At 39.8% G+C, this 15715-nt stretch overlaps 1 protein-coding gene across 4 annotated transcripts in view; it reads left to right on the plus strand.

The window, feature by feature from the left end:
• The first annotated feature begins 903 nt into the window (after positions 1 to 903).
• Positions 904 to 15715, plus strand: part of dntt (deoxynucleotidyltransferase, terminal) — a 306321-nt gene continuing 291509 nt past the window's right edge. For all 4 annotated transcript variants that reach the window (XM_055162795.1, XM_055162798.1, XM_055162796.1 and 1 more), the window contains exon 1: positions 904 to 1276. In XM_055162795.1, coding sequence (XP_055018770.1) covers positions 1056 to 1276 — 221 coding nt within the window. In that variant the 5' untranslated portion in view covers positions 904 to 1055. The remainder of the gene's footprint in view (positions 1277 to 15715) is intronic.

Consider the following 15715-nt stretch of genomic DNA (forward strand, 5'->3'; position numbering starts at 1 on the left):
TTTCCTGTTTCCGTGACTTAAACCGGACTGAACAAGGACTGAACCAGGACTAAAACAGGTCCAGGACCAGACCGGGACTGAGACCAGGACTTAGACTGGGACCAGACCAGAACTGAGATCAAGACTGAGACCAGGAAACGACCGGACCAGGACCAGAACTGAGACCGGTAACAGACTAGAACTGAGACAACTGAGACCAGGACTGAGTCTGGGATCAGACTGGGACCAGACCAGAACTGAGATCAAGATTGAGACCGGGAACACGACCGGGACTGAGACCGGGACGAGACTGGGACTGAGGCTGGGATCAGACCAGGACCAGACTATGATTGAGACTGGGACTGAGACCGGGACCAGACTGGAACCAGACCAGGACTGAAAGCGGTTTAATCCTGGTTTAGTCCTGGTTCAGTCCAGCATCACAGTTTAAGTCACGGAAATGGGAAATGGCTGTTTTTTTTTTTTCTTTCCATTTTTCATTTAAACACAAAATCTAAAACTGAAAAAAAAAAAAAAAAAAACTTTATCTGTTTTTTCATTTTGGTTTTGGAAACAAATATTGAAGAAAATTGTTGTTTTTTAAATTTTCTCATTTTTGGTTTTATATTGAAAAACTAATGAACGAATGATACACGGATTCTCAAAAACACCTAGAAAAACATTCTGACAGTGAGCGAGGTCAACTCTCCACAGAAAAGTTACACAATGCAGCTTTAATCAACCCAACCCAGTATCCAGTCCATTTTTTCCCCGTCTCCCGTCATTAATATTCATCTGCTGTTTACATCAGTCACGTCATGTTATTGTTATTATACTGCGAGTGACTAACACCAGACCAACTGTGAGTATTTATTCCACCATCTTTAATCTCTGAGTCCTGCCAGGTGCCGTTTTGGTAAACACCAAATCTACAGCACCTGCTTCCACCAGTCTGCCAAATTTTACCAACTTCATAACTGACACCGGGCTCAAGAAAAGGAGCTATTAAACAACCACGGCATTGTCTTCGAAGAGAACACTCGTGACACGTTTGAAAGCTGAACAACACACTCACGATGCTGTCCACTCTCGGATTGTGCGCGAGAAAAAGGCCCAGACCCGTGGAGTCATTTCAGGATGGATGTAGTAGTAAAAGTAGAAGTAGTAGTAGTAGTAAAAATGTGAAGTTTGGAGATATCAGACTGTATTTTGTGGAAAAGAAGATGGGACGGAGCAGGAGGAGTTTTCTGTCCCAACTTGCGACGTCAAAAGGATTCATAGTTGAAGAGATGCTCAGGTGAGAAGTGTTTTTTTTTAGGGGTGGGACTTGATTAAAAAAAAAAAAATTAATAAAAAGTAGATTACAGGCTTTGTAATTAATCGCATAACAATATTTGACCTGAAAAGCTAAATTTTTTTTATGTAAACAAATTTTAGTGAGCTCATTTTCTTCCTGAAGTCAGTCATTTGTTTGAGTTTGAGCTCCAAATCTCACCGGAACGATATTATCACGATATGCATCTCACGATTACGATATTTATTGCGATATTTTGAAGAGGCTGATAGAATTGTAGATCGGACGCTTTTTTTGCCTTTAAAATATCGTGACATGATTTTGGTGTGAATTATTACTGTTATAATCTCAAAAATTCAGGTAAAAAACATATTTCTTCATGTTGTTTGCGCTGAAATGAATCATGGGATATGTAGTTCCCCATGTTTTGAAGCTGTCTCTACTATAAAACCATGTATTTAAGCAAAATAACTTATAATTCGATATACTATGGCGCCTCACGATATTATTGTGAGACTTTTGATGATACGGTATCACAATATTTCTATTTTTATTGTTACTTCTGCTCAGTTGCAGTATGTATTGCAGTAATGACTTCCGGGCAATGCATACTGGGAAGGATTCTCCAAAAAAGTGAGCATCAAACCGCCATGTTTGTTTTCCCAGTGGGATGCGTCTATTGTCAAAGTCAATCTTTTTAAGTCTTTTGAACCATATCACTTTTGTTTCTGGTTCTGATATTGTCATATTTTAGTTTTGGGATTCGGACATCGCAGTTGTGTGGTTGTTGGATCCTAACAGTGGAAAACAGCTCGAGAAATGGGCTTCGGACATTTGCGAAACTGCAAAAAGGAATCAGATGTGTGTGACCGCAAACCTCCGTTCAAACTGTTTCTCTTTCCAACGGAATAGAAAAATAGTGAAAGGTGAAGGCGATGGGCAGGATTGATCCACAGGAAGGACCGAAAATGAAACCTTTGACTGCCGAAGAAATCATCCCGAGTTTGCAGTTAACGTTTTGTATGTGGAGCAACAACAAAGAAAAATCCTGATCCCTCACTTTTACTTTTAAAATACCTATATTATAAAAATACCTCATTGTCTGAATTCACTCACTGCTTCATCAGGTGGTATTTAAGTAATCCATTCAACACATGGTTTTTAATTAGTTTTTTTAATGGTCTCCAGGGTTCCCACGGTCATCGAAATCCTGGAAAAGTCACGGAAATTGAAAATGTCACTTTGCAAATTCAATGAAAGTTTTGGAAAAGTCATGGAATTTTAGTTCTGTTAAGTTCTCATTAACAGTCCGTGTATCATTCGCTTTTCAAAATAAAACCAAAAATAAGAAAACGAAAAAACATTTATTATTTGTCTCCAAAACCAAAATGAAAAAACAATGTGGTTTTTCAGTTTTCAATTTTGTGTTTAAATGAATAATGGAAAAAAAAACAGATAACAGCCGTTTCCCGTTTCCGTGACTTAAACTGTGATGCCAAACTTTTGTGCTGCATAAGGACTGAACCAGGACTAAAACAAGACTAAACCAGGACTAAACCATTTTCAGCCCTGGTCTCAGTCCCGGTCTGGTCCCTGTCTCAGTCCTGGTCTGGTCCCGGTCTCAGTCCCTGGTCTCTGGTCCCTGTCTCAGTCCCGATCTGGTCCCTGTCTCAGTTCTGGTCTGGTTCTGGTCTCAGTCCCGGTCTGGTCCTGGTCTGGTCCCTGTCTCAGTCCCGATCTGGTTCCGGTCTCAGCCCCGGTCTGGTCCCAGTTTCAGTCCCGGTCTGGTCCTGGTCTGGTCCCGGTCTCAGTCCTGGTCTGATCCCTGTCTCAGTCCCGATCTGGTTCCGGTCTCAGCCCCGGTCTGGTCCTGGTTTCAGTCCCGGTCTGGTCCCGGTCTCAGTCCTGGTCTCAGTCCCGGTCTGGTCTCGGTCTCAGTTCTGGTCTGGTCCCTGGTCTGGTCCCGGTCTCAGTCCCGGTCTGGTCCCCGTTTGGTCCTGGTCTGGTCCCGGACTCAGTCCTGGTCTCAGTCCCGGTCCTGTTCCCAAACTCAGCCCTGGTCTGGTCCTGGTCTAAGTCCTGGTCTCAGTCCCTGTCTGGTCCCGATCTGGTCGCGGTCTCAGTCTGGTCCCGGTCTCAGTCCCTGTCCTGGTCCTGAACTCAGCCCTGGTCTGGTTTCGGTCTAAATCCTGGTCTTGGTCCCGGCCTGGTTCCGGTCCTGGTTCAGTCCGTATGTGGCTCAAAATTCCGCCAGTTTAAGTCACGGAAACTGGAAACGGTCGTTTTCTGTTTTTTCATCCTTCATTTAAACACAAAAATCGAAAACAAAAAAAAAAACAAAAAAAAAACTAATCGTTATCAGTTTTTTTTTTTTTTTTTTTTCATTTTGGTTTAGGAGGCACATAATGAACAAGAGTTGTAAACTGTTTTTGACTCAATAAAAATTTTACAACTAAAAAACTATAATCCCAAACCATAAGATTAGTGGAAAGAGTTCACATTTCATACTTAGTCTTAAAATCTGATGAATTCTACACATGTAGGTGTCCTAAAGTCATGGAAAATTCACTTTAGGTCATGAAAAAGAGGAAAAAGTTTTGAAATTTTGTCAGTGAAAAAGAGTAAAACCATAATGTCATAATAATGTTCGTCATTTGTGAGAATCAGGTCATATATTCTTCATCAACACCCTGAATTCAACTCTCTAAAAACCCTCAAAATGTAACTACTGCATTAAACTAAACATGTATTTTTTGTGTGTGTAAGTATTAGACTCAGAACTATTTGCATTTCTATTTTTGCCGCTCTATCCTTGCCTCGTTGAGATCGTTCTCGTTCTCGTCAGCCGCGGCCCGTGTGTGTGTGTGTGTGTGTGAGGCCCTGTCAGAGTTTGTCTAAGTGTCTAAACGCGCCTGTTCGGAGATGGCAGTGTTCCCAGAAACACAGCTTGAGCTCCTGTCGTTACACTCGTCTGATACAAAAGTGTGAGGGAGCCAGAGGAAGTGGAGCGTGCCAAGGACCTAACCAAAAGCAAAGCGAGGGGGAGACAGGGGTGGATACGGCTAACAAGACTCGTGTTTGAAATACGGCCTCGAGACTGTACGGCGGCACAATGCGGAGCTACGCCTGTCACGAGAACACATTTTATTTTGAAGAGCGACATTAGAGATCATTTGAAACGCTTTTTTTTTGCCAGATTTGCCCATATTTTCAGGCAATATGTACAGCCGATTTAGGTCATTTTCCTCCAAATTATCAAATTAAAATTTAGTACAAACTCATCCACAACCTTCTGTAACTACAAATTGTGCAGAGTGCAGAGGATTCACAAATTTACAGTGCGCTCTTTGGACTAAAATGTTCAAATAAAGCTTTATGCAGATGTTTTTCATGCATATTTTGGGCCAAATTAAATATTGGAGATTAATGGATGACAGCTGAAATTGTAAAAGGGTAAATAACCGCCTGATATTATTTATTATATTGTCTGTCTCTATGTGATAATCAGTGTTGGGAAGGTGACTTTTAAAATGTAATCCCCTACAGATTACAGATTACATATCCTAAAATGTAGTTTGTAACGGAATCCATTAAATTACTTAAAGTGAGTAAAGTAATCTGAATACTTTGGATTACTTGATTTGCTGCAAAGACCAGGATATCGTAACATAAGAAGTTTTGTCTGCTAAAAGAAAATAAAAAGCCCAGACTTTACTTAACCAAAATAAAAATATTATTGATAGAAGAGGAGAAGACACGTCCGCGCAGCAGGATTTAGTCCTGTTTAAGGCCTGTTAAATCTAGTTTAACTCTGGTTTAGTCCTGATTTTAGACCTGTTTTAGTCCTAGTTTTAGTCCTGGTTTAGTCCTGGTTTAAGTCCTGGTTTAGTCCTGGTTTTAGACCTGTTTTATTTATTTATTTATTTATATAATTATAATAATTAAAAATATTTTATATTTATACCATTTACCAGGACTCTCTGTTAACAAGTTTAAAAGTAGCAATAAAAGCTGATCAGGTAAACTAAAAATAGAAGCTAATCTCTCAATTAAAATATCTGGCTGCATCTTGTTAAAAGCTGAAGAGAAGTTCGCAAAAAGTATCCGTGCACGTGAGTTGGGCTTTTCAAGGTGTTTATAAATAGTGTCCAAAAGAAATATTTTTGCATCCTCTACACCTTTCCCTGCTTGATACGCAAACTGCAAGGGGTCTAGTTTACCACTGGTTAAAGAGAGGATATTCTCTTTTAGTATCTTCTCAAAGATTTTCATGACCAACAGTGTTGGGAAGGTGACTTTAAAAATGTATTCCCCTACAGATTACAGATTACATACCCTAAAATGTAGTTTGTAATGTAATCCATGAAATTACTTAAAGTGAGTAACGTAATCTGAATAATTTAGATTAGTTGTTTTGCTGTAGAGAAGCAAAGACAAGAAAAACTTCACATAAGATGTTTTGTCTGCTAAAATAAAATAAAAAGCCCAGACTTTACTGAACCAAATAAAAAAATATTATTGATAGAAGAGGAGGAGACACGATCCGCGTGGCATGGTTTCGTCCTGTTAAATCCTGTTTTTGACCTGGTTTGGTCTGGGTTTAGATCTAGTTTAGACCTGGTTTAGACCTGGTTTAGATCTAGTTTAGACCTGGTTTAGACCTGGTTTAGATCTAGTTTAAATCTGGTTTAGACCTGGTTTAGACTTGGGTTCAGTCCTAGGTCAATCCTGAATTAGTCCTGGTTTAGACTTGGTTAAAAACAAAAAAAAGGAAAAAAAAAAAGGATATAGTCCAAAATTTGAAAACAGGAAAATACCGCCGTGTAATCCATTTATTTCAACAAAGTAACTGTAATCCAGTTACCACTCACTGAAACAGTAACTGTAACTGAATACAGTTACATAGTCATAATTTGTACTCTGATTACGTAACTCTGGTACATGTAATCTGTTACTCCCCAACACTGATGACTAATGAGGTCAGAGGAATTGGTCTGAATTCACTTAGTTCCTTTGAATTATTCGACTTAGGAACAGGTATAATAGTGGATGTTTTCCACATGTATCAGATAAATAATATACGTACGTAACACACAGGACACACAGCACACAGCTGTTTGTTGTTTTTTTAAACTGAGGCGCGGGATTTGCTCAGGGTCGTCCAGTTAGCGCCTGCTGTACTGGAGACACACTCGCCCTGGGACGTCTGGACCGTGTCGAGCTCAGGCGCTGTTACCTGAGGTTCTGTGGCCTCTGTTCACAACTATGGTCCGTGGGCCATATGCGGCCCTCAGACAAATTTTTTCTTGATCCTCAGACTTCCAGGTGAATTGTGCCAAATTACCTTTCATCATAAAATATAATTTTTTACTGCACGTTTTTTGAAAATCCGCCTTGATAAAGCTAATGTTTCATATTTAGTGTTTGGTTTTAATGATCTTGGCATGAATAAAGACTGATGACTCATTCTAACGTGATAAACATGCACACATTTCAATTATTCACTGTATCGAGCGCCAGACTACGGCCCTCGATCGGCCCTCTGCTTCGTCTGTGTTTAGATATGTGGCTCTTGATGAAAAAAGTTTGGACACCCCTGTCTTAAACTCTAGTCTTACTGCAGGTGAATATAATATTTAACTACATTATGCTGTAAGAATGATGTTATAAATATCACAGTTATTAACGTTTGCCCCCAGAGGTACAGAATGACCGATGGGGGGGCACAAAAAAGATATGAAAAATAAATGTCATCTCGTTTTTATTTGGTAAGATTTTGTATTATTTGGATTTCATAGATGAGTCTAAATGTTTCAAATGTAATGCACAGGCTTCCATATATAATATAATATCAATTATACAAAGTGTAGATTGTGCAGAGTCTCAGGTCTGATCTGGTTCTGGTCTGGTTCCTGTTTTGTCCAGTTCATTAAGTTTACGAAGTTACACATCCCAAGACCAGACTGTGGTAAAAGTCAAGATTTTCAACAACGATGGTTCATGGTTAGAAAAGTGAATCAAGTTTTGAACATTTGATTTTTCACAAGTTTAGCCCAAATACTAAACAATTAAATCAACACAATCTGATCCCCCCACACAACCTGGATCTTATTCTTTGCTCTTAGTTCATTTCATCATGTTTTATCGGATTGGGACTCGCCTGAAGGGGGAAAAATGTGATCGGGACATCCCTTGTAAAAAAAATATATATATATATGTTATGTGAACTAAAATATCCTCCAAAACTGATAAATTCTCTAATTATAAAATGGGCTGGAAATGAACTCAGAAACGGGTTCTTCAGACAAAGAATCATGCACAATTACACAAACTGCACTCAACAGATTTCAGATACAGACTTTCAGATACAGAGCTTGAGTCTCTTCTGACTGGTCAACAATCTGGTGTAGACTGAATGAGCAGGAGGAGGATATTTAGACTTTCCTGGGATAGTTAGGGAATGAGCGGCAACTGTAGGAAAAACAGACCGGAACAGACTGGGAAATGGAGTTGAACTGGGGATAAGGATGTAAACAAAAGAACTGTGACACTCCTGGAAATGTGGACTGGATTTAACGTGTGAAGCAAAGGGATGATATACGACACCTGATAAAACAGACATGTCAAACTCAGGCCTGGGGACCAAATTTGGCCCGCGATATAATTATATTTGGCCCACAAGATTATATTAAATATGTATTAGAGCTGAACCGTTGGCTACAGATAGACTATAGAGACATTATTTATTTAAAATTGTGTTATTATTTTAAATTTAGCTTGTTCTGGATTCAATGTTTAAGCAAAACTATTATTAAACATTTATTTTAATAAGAAAAGGTTTAACATTACATATCTCGAAAGAAGAGAAAACCTGCAGATGTTGTTGAAATTTTACAATAAATATTTAGTTTGGTCCACGACTTAGTCCTACTTTTTAATTTTGTTCCTCTGTGAATTTGAGTTTGACACCCCTGTGATAAAACATAATCGATAACATAATAATGACCAATAATGTAATAACAGCCAATAATAATATATTGACAACAGTCCACTACTAACATTTTCACAATAATCTACCACCAGAGAAAAGATTTGGCTCAGAGACCAGACCCAAACCAGCTCCACAAGAGGACTATTCTAGGTTTAATCTTGAACTTAACCAGGTCTAAAAGTGAACTACATCATTTCCTCTGTAATTCTGAACAAAAAATGATGAAATGGAGGACAAAAAAGTGAAAAAAAACCTCTAAATTACACAAACCCACAAACTGTAGAGCCACCACTTCTATGATTTTGCTCTTATTTTATTTTACTGGTTTTATTATTTTAAGACTTGTATGATTCATTTTAGTAGTTTATTTGATCATTTTATTATTGTTGTTATTATTATGTATTTGAGCAGCACTTTGGAAACTGGTAAAATGTGCTATAGAGGCTTTGCACCGTCACGTGACCCTATAGCAACGGTAACTACGCCGCCATGACACCGGGCACGATATGTCATTGACTTCAGTAGCATCGGAGAAACATTGTGTAAACGTTGTGTATTTGGTTGTTCTAGACGCTCTGAAAGGGATGAAATGAATCATTTCTTCACTGTTCCTCTGGAAATTACTCATCAGGAGCTCAAACAAGGGAATTATCGAAAAAAAAACGGGGAATTATGGCTAAAGAACATAAACCGCAAAGAGATTTCCTATGGCACCATCAAGACACACTCACGTCACTTTCATCAAGATATTTGCTATTTAAATTGTTTCATAGCTTATTTAATGAGAGAAACACATTTACTGAACTAAAATTTAAGAAGAAAACATTTGCAGTGTGAGTGGCAGTAGAAACTGTATCTTCCAACACACATATAAACATGTCACTCGTCGTAGGACCATGTTTTCTTTATTATCTCGCCTTATCTACAACTATGTCTTCTAGAATTAATCTGTTTTTGCGAGTGGATCTTTCTAACGTTCACGAGGATCTTTTCATGGTCGATTCTTTCGAGGTTCGGCTCACAGACTCTTCGACTCGTGCGTCGTGTTGATCACAGGAGCCCAGTGTGGGTTTGTTGAATCGTAAACTAGTGCAGGTTTTCCTGGATAAATTAATGAAATTTTAGTTCAGTAAATGTGCTTCTTTCATTAAATAAGCTATGAAACTATTTAAATAGCAAATACCTTGATGAAACTTCGGGTGTCTTGATGGGACCATTGGAAATCTCTTTGCGGTTTATTTTGCTGCTATAATCTGCGTCGTTTTTCGATAATTCCCTTGTTTGAGCTTCTGATGAGTCATTTCCAGAGGAAAAGTGAAGAAACAAATCGTTTTATCCCCTTCAGAGCATCTAGAACAACCAAAAACACAACAAAACCTGCCCATGTTTCTCCGATGCTGCTGAAGTCAATGACATATCGTGCCCGGTGTCATGGCGGCGTAGGTACTGTTGCTATAGGTGAGTTTCATTGTTGACAAAAGCGTGTGTTGCATGCTGGGAATTATTTTGGTCGGCGGCAAGAAACACTAATTCAACATGATGGACGGAGTGAGAAAGCACGTAAAGGGTATTGATCCCGGTTATTTATCCACTCTAACGGCAGAGGACCCAAGACCATTTGACCAGAAATTGGTCATAAGCATCGACGGAGCCAAATCACCCTTTTCAACCCCGACAAAGCGTCGACGAAACCAAATTTCTGGTCTGAATCACCAACTGCCTGGCTAAATATTCACTTTGGCGATATCCACAATGACTTGGTGGAAACTCCTGGGCCATTCACAGCAGAAAAGATGAAAACCTCCAAGAGTCTCGATGTGTTGTTGAACTTGTTGGAGTCCACGGTTTGTTAGGATCTTCTACGTTTGCTCTGCGAATGTTTGAAAGCCGTTTAATTCACCGTTAGTGGTTCTTTTCACTCGGAATATGAAAAAGACATTTTCCTACTTCTGTGCTTCTATTTGTGCATCCGATAATGCAGCAGGAATTTACCATTATCGTGGATAAATACGTGAGGTTACGCACTGTGTTTGACGCTATCCTGTTTCTTGCCTCCGACCAAAATATTTCCCAATAACAATGACGTCAGCTGAAACTCGCCTATGGGGTCACGTGACGGGGCAAAGCCTCTATAGAAATAAAGTGGATTGGATTCAGGATCAATGAATTATGGTACAGTGGGACCACCAGCGATTTCTCCTGGTTATTAAATCTTTGGCCCAACAAGGATTTTCTGATAATGTGATAACTGCCGACAATAATGTAGTCATCCTTGGCAAGATTTTATTATGTTGTCCTCAGAGCATTGAAGGATGAGTCAAATTAAGAGGACTCATTTTCTCCACCAATCTCACGGTACCAAGGATAGTTAGATGAAGTGTCTTGCCAAACTACAGCATAACGTCGCTTGAATTAGACTCAAACCTGAGCTGTGAGCATAAAACCTCTTAACTTTGTGCAGTCTCTGAAGTGTTTTAAAGGAAAACTTCTCACTTTCTTTGACCATGCATGAATCCACACATCGACATGTTTACTCCTGTGATGGATCGCCCTCTCTCCCAAACTCTGTCAGAGCGTTTGGACTTTTACTGTGATCATAATTTAAGTGAAATTTACAGTGAAACAGTCTGGCCCGGAGTGTGGACTGACAGCCTGTTTGGTGAGGCGAAGAAGCCAATCTCCTCAGGTCAGTTTAATCATCTTTTAATAACCCCGTTTTACATATTTCAGCGTTAACATCCGCTCTGTAAAAGCTCCCTGTGCTCAGCCGCAGACGCGACTAATTAAACAGCCACAAGTTTACTTCAAGTTCACGATCCTAACATTTGGTTTCAGACTTTCAAAACGTCAACTGAACTGATCAAAAATCTATCTTTGGCATGAGAAATATAAATGGACTACAAACACAAAATAAGACATTTCAACAACTTAATCAAACTTTAAACTTCTTATGATTTTCCTTAAACACCTGTTGTCATTTTAGATGAATATTGAGATTTAAAAAGTGCAAAGTATAACATAATGATCCACAGTGTCATAGATTATGGCTGTAGCAAACACAAGCACAATATGTCTTCTTTAAAACATTTTAAAGTGCACATTTAAACAGATACATAAGTCTGTATAATACGATATTTAGGCTACGTTCAGACTGCAGGGTTTAGCGCTCAATTCCGATTTTTTTGTGAAATCCGATGTTTTTGCGAGGTCGTTCACATTTCCAATTAAATGCGACTTGTGTATGATCTCCAGTGTGAACATGAAACGGCCCGAAAGTGTCCCACATGTGCACTGGAGACACGACACCGTCAACCGCAGCGAGCGTCTCTGTGTTTACGGAAGTTGTCCAAACATGGACGCAGCATCGAGCACCTGGAGATTTTAAAGTTCCTCTCGTACCGGAGCCAGAACATGAACAACTTACTTGTTTTAAGGAGGAGATTGAGAAGGAGAAGGACGAGGTTTTTGGTCGTGGTGTTTTGTGGGACAGCGGCAGCGACGTCCGTTGAAAGGAACGTGTGGATGTGGAGACGGAGCCAAGAGTGGTGAGTGGTGATGTGCTTTGCTTCAGTGACACGGAATTTATTAACAATTTTCACCTACTTCAGCGCAGAATAGTGACGTTTGTGGCTTGTTGATAACGTGTAGGTGGATGAATGCACTTTGGCCGTTCACACTGAAGTCGCATGTCAAAAGGATCAGATATGTATCAGTTTCAGGAGCACATATCCAAGTGTCCTGGGTCACATTTGAAAAAATTGGATCTGTGTCGTTCAGACTGTCATTAAAAGATCAGATACAGGAACATAGAGGCCAAAAAATCAGATTTGGGTCACTTCAGGCTGCAGTCTGAACGCAGCCTTAGATACTTCATTTTGTTGTCAGTCATAACAACAGTCTATAGTTGAGCAAAGTGGGTGATGTGCCTTGCTCAAGGACACAACAACAATATGCAAAGCTGGAATTCAACTTCCAACATGAGCCACTGTTTTATTTATTTTAATTAAACATACATGCATCTACAGATATAACACTACAGCTACACACTGTAAACTCTAACACCAAGGTTCACTTACATTCAGATCGTTTACTTTACTCACAGCTACGAATTTGTGGATCTTAATGATTGTGGTAAAGTAACAGTTACTTTCAGAATGAGAAAAGCACGTGACTTGTCATTTAGACTAAAGTCGATTTGAATGAGACGAGTGACTTCAACAGTGACGTGTTATTGGCAAAAGTCCAGCTCCATTTCTCAGTCTGTTCCAGTCCTCCTTTTGCTTCCTCCCTGTTTTTCCTACAGCCGCCACTCATTCATATATTCTATATCCTCCCTCTGTTTATTCAGTCTTTCCTTGATTACATCTGTCCACCTGTTTTGTTTCTTCAAGCATTTTTTGTTTCTTAAGTGCGAGGGCCTTGGTTGAGTTGACTTTGAATGAACTTTATTATTTTATTGTTTCACGTTACGATGTGTTTTGAACTTAAGCTGAGCAAAAGTTTTGCTTTTCAAAGACTAATAAATATTAAAATCCTTGTACCTGATGCAGATCTAAATGGCATTACTGTAGAACAGAACCTGTTTTTACTCTAACTTGTGTATAGAAGTGACATTTACTTGCTCAGTTCAAAGAAATCAATTTCCACGGTTTTACCAAGTAAGATGTACTTTCTCTTCAAGTAAAGGTTACTACATATTTCAGATTTGAGGAAATGACTGATTAGTTGGCAAAAAGTTCACTTCACTTGCTGTGCCTAGTTGGATAAAAGAGGAATTTCCTGAACACGACACTGAAGATATAAACTCAGATTTAGATTCACAGTCCACTTAAGTCAGATTTTTCAAAGGCAGTTTCCTAGATTTTTTCAAGTAAAGTCTACTTATTAGTTATTATTTTACAGTGCACTTAAAAGTACTTGTCTAGAAATGTTGTAGCTTTTTCTGAAAAAAAAAAAAAAAGCAACTGCACCATTAGGCCAAGTTACATGTCAGATCTGTGGAGACGTGATACAGTTTTTCAAGCAATACAACAATGTAAAAGAAACCAAGACTGATTGGTTTTGATTTGATTGATTGATAGTTACCATCTTGAACGTTCATACCTCGGTCGATGTGATGGCTCATATTTTTCCTCCTTGTGATACCTGCTCACAGACACAGGTGTGGGAGCATTTGTCTCACCATGTCCAGCTGCAGAGTTGGATCAGTTTCACCAGTGATTTGGCCAATTAGTCCTGAGCGGCTCTGAGCGAGGACATCCTTTAAGCAGCCACTCCATCCATGTACCATCAACGGGAAAGAAGAGGAGAGAGAGAAAGAGGGAGGGAGAAGTGGTGAAGAGAGGGGGTAAGAGATGGAGAAAGATGGAGAGGAGTTGGGGTTAGAGGGCAGAAGAAGGGAGTGAATAGAGAGAGAGAACATTAAAAGAAAGTGGGAGTAGAGACTTGGCAGAGAAAGAAGGACAAGATATGGAATGGTTAAAAGACGGGAGGGAGAGAGGAGACAAAGAGTAAGGCTACGTTCAGACTGCAGGGCTTAACGCTCAATTCCGATTTTTTTGTGAAATCCGATGTTTTTTCGAGGTCGTTCACATTTCCAATTAAATGCGACTTGTATGTGACTCCAGTGTGAACAGTAAAAGGCCCAAAAGTGTCCCGCATGTGACACTGGAGACATGATGACGTCAACCGCAGCGAGCGTCTCTGTGTTTACAGAAGTTGTCCAAACATGGACGTGAGCATTGAGCACCTGGAGATTTTAAAGTTCCTCTCGTACTGGAGCCAGAACATGAACAACTTACTTGTTTTAAGGAGGAGATTGAGAAGGAGAAGGACGAGGTTTTTGGTCGTGGTGTTTTGTGGGACAGCGGCAGCGACGTCCGTTGAAAGGAACGTGTGGATGTGGAGACGGAGCCAAGAGGTGAGTGGTGATGTGCTTCACTTCAGTGACACAGAGTTCATTAACAATTTTCGCCTACTTCAGCACAGAATAGTGACGTTTGTGGCTTGTTGATAACGTGTAGGTCAGGGGTGTCAAACTCATTTTGGTCTAGGGGCCGTATCCAACCTACTTTGATACCAAAGGGGCCGGATCAGAAAACTCATGACATATAAACCTCAAAAATAAAAATAAGTTCAAATATTTGTGCAGAGAAACACAAATCTATTACAGAAATCTTTTTTAATTGATGAACTCTTTCTTTTACAAAATATTATAATATTATGAACAACCTGAAACTTTAAGAAAAATACAATTTCAACACAATGTTTTAACATGAAACAGGAATAAGTAGATTTTTCTTGTAAAATCCTGCACTTGGCTCCACTTTTCTCATTTTTGACATTTTTCTGATGAGTGTGTCACGGTCAACAGTCAAAACGATCGTCCTTTAAGAGCGTTTGGAAAGAGACAAGTCTTCATTTGTGCTGCTCTGGTGGGAGGGGCCACGTACAGAGACACTGGAGACGCTGCTGTGATAAACACCACAGAAAATTAACAATATTTTAATAAAAAACAGAATTAAAATATTTTAGTAGAAAATCAGCCGAGGGCCAGATTAAAGGTCTTGGAGGGTCGGATCTGGCCCCCGGGCCGCATGTTTGACACCTGTGGTGTAGGTGGATGAATGCGCTTTGACCGTTCACACTGAAGTCACATGTCAAAAAATCGTATATGTATCGGTTTCAGGAGCACATATGCAAGTGTCCTGGGTCACATTTGAAAAAATTGGATCTGTGTCATTCACAGTGTGTCATTAAAAGATCAGATACACGTCACATAGAAGCCAAAAAATCGGATTTGGGTCACTTCAGGCTGCAGTCTGAACGCAGCCTAAGACAGAAAAGGAGCGAGAATTGAAAACAAAAGCTGGACATGAGAAAAAAAGGAGTATATGGAAAGGAGAGGAGAGGGAGGAGAGTCCAGGGTGATTATCCACGCCTGGACGCTCTGATCGGGTTTGTTGGGAGAGTTGGCTGGATGGAGTGTGGAGTTTACGACGTCCCGGCGGAGCTCTAGGAGGCGCTGTGGTTGAGCGCGTTCACTGTGAAAACACGAGCGGGGATAAAGCGGGTGCCAGAGATGGTCCCAAAGCAGGATCACAATATGGAGGCCTGAAAAGAAACCGCAAACTTTGTGAGCTCTCCAAGAACACTGATCTAATACAGATCATTAGCGAGGTTTTTTATCTCAGTTATGTGTTGTCAACAATAGTTTTACATTTTCAGAATTAGTTTAAAACAAACCTATTATGCGAAATCCACTTTTTAGAGATTTTAACCTGGTATTAACTCACCCAAAGTTGAGTAAACTTTTACCCCTGTGTCTGTACTTTTACTAAAGTAACAAAATACTGTAGAGCAAGAGTCTCCAGCCCCTGGGCCGTGTGTCGTTTGGTATTGGGCCACGAAAGCGAGAACCCTTCATATGCCTCTAAACCAAAACTTAAACC

This window comes from Boleophthalmus pectinirostris, unplaced genomic scaffold, assembly GCF_026225935.1.
Source record: "Boleophthalmus pectinirostris isolate CB_2022bp ecotype Guang Dong unplaced genomic scaffold, ASM2622593v1 HiC_scaffold_5, whole genome shotgun sequence".
Lineage (NCBI taxonomy): Eukaryota > Metazoa > Chordata > Actinopteri > Gobiiformes > Gobiidae > Boleophthalmus > Boleophthalmus pectinirostris.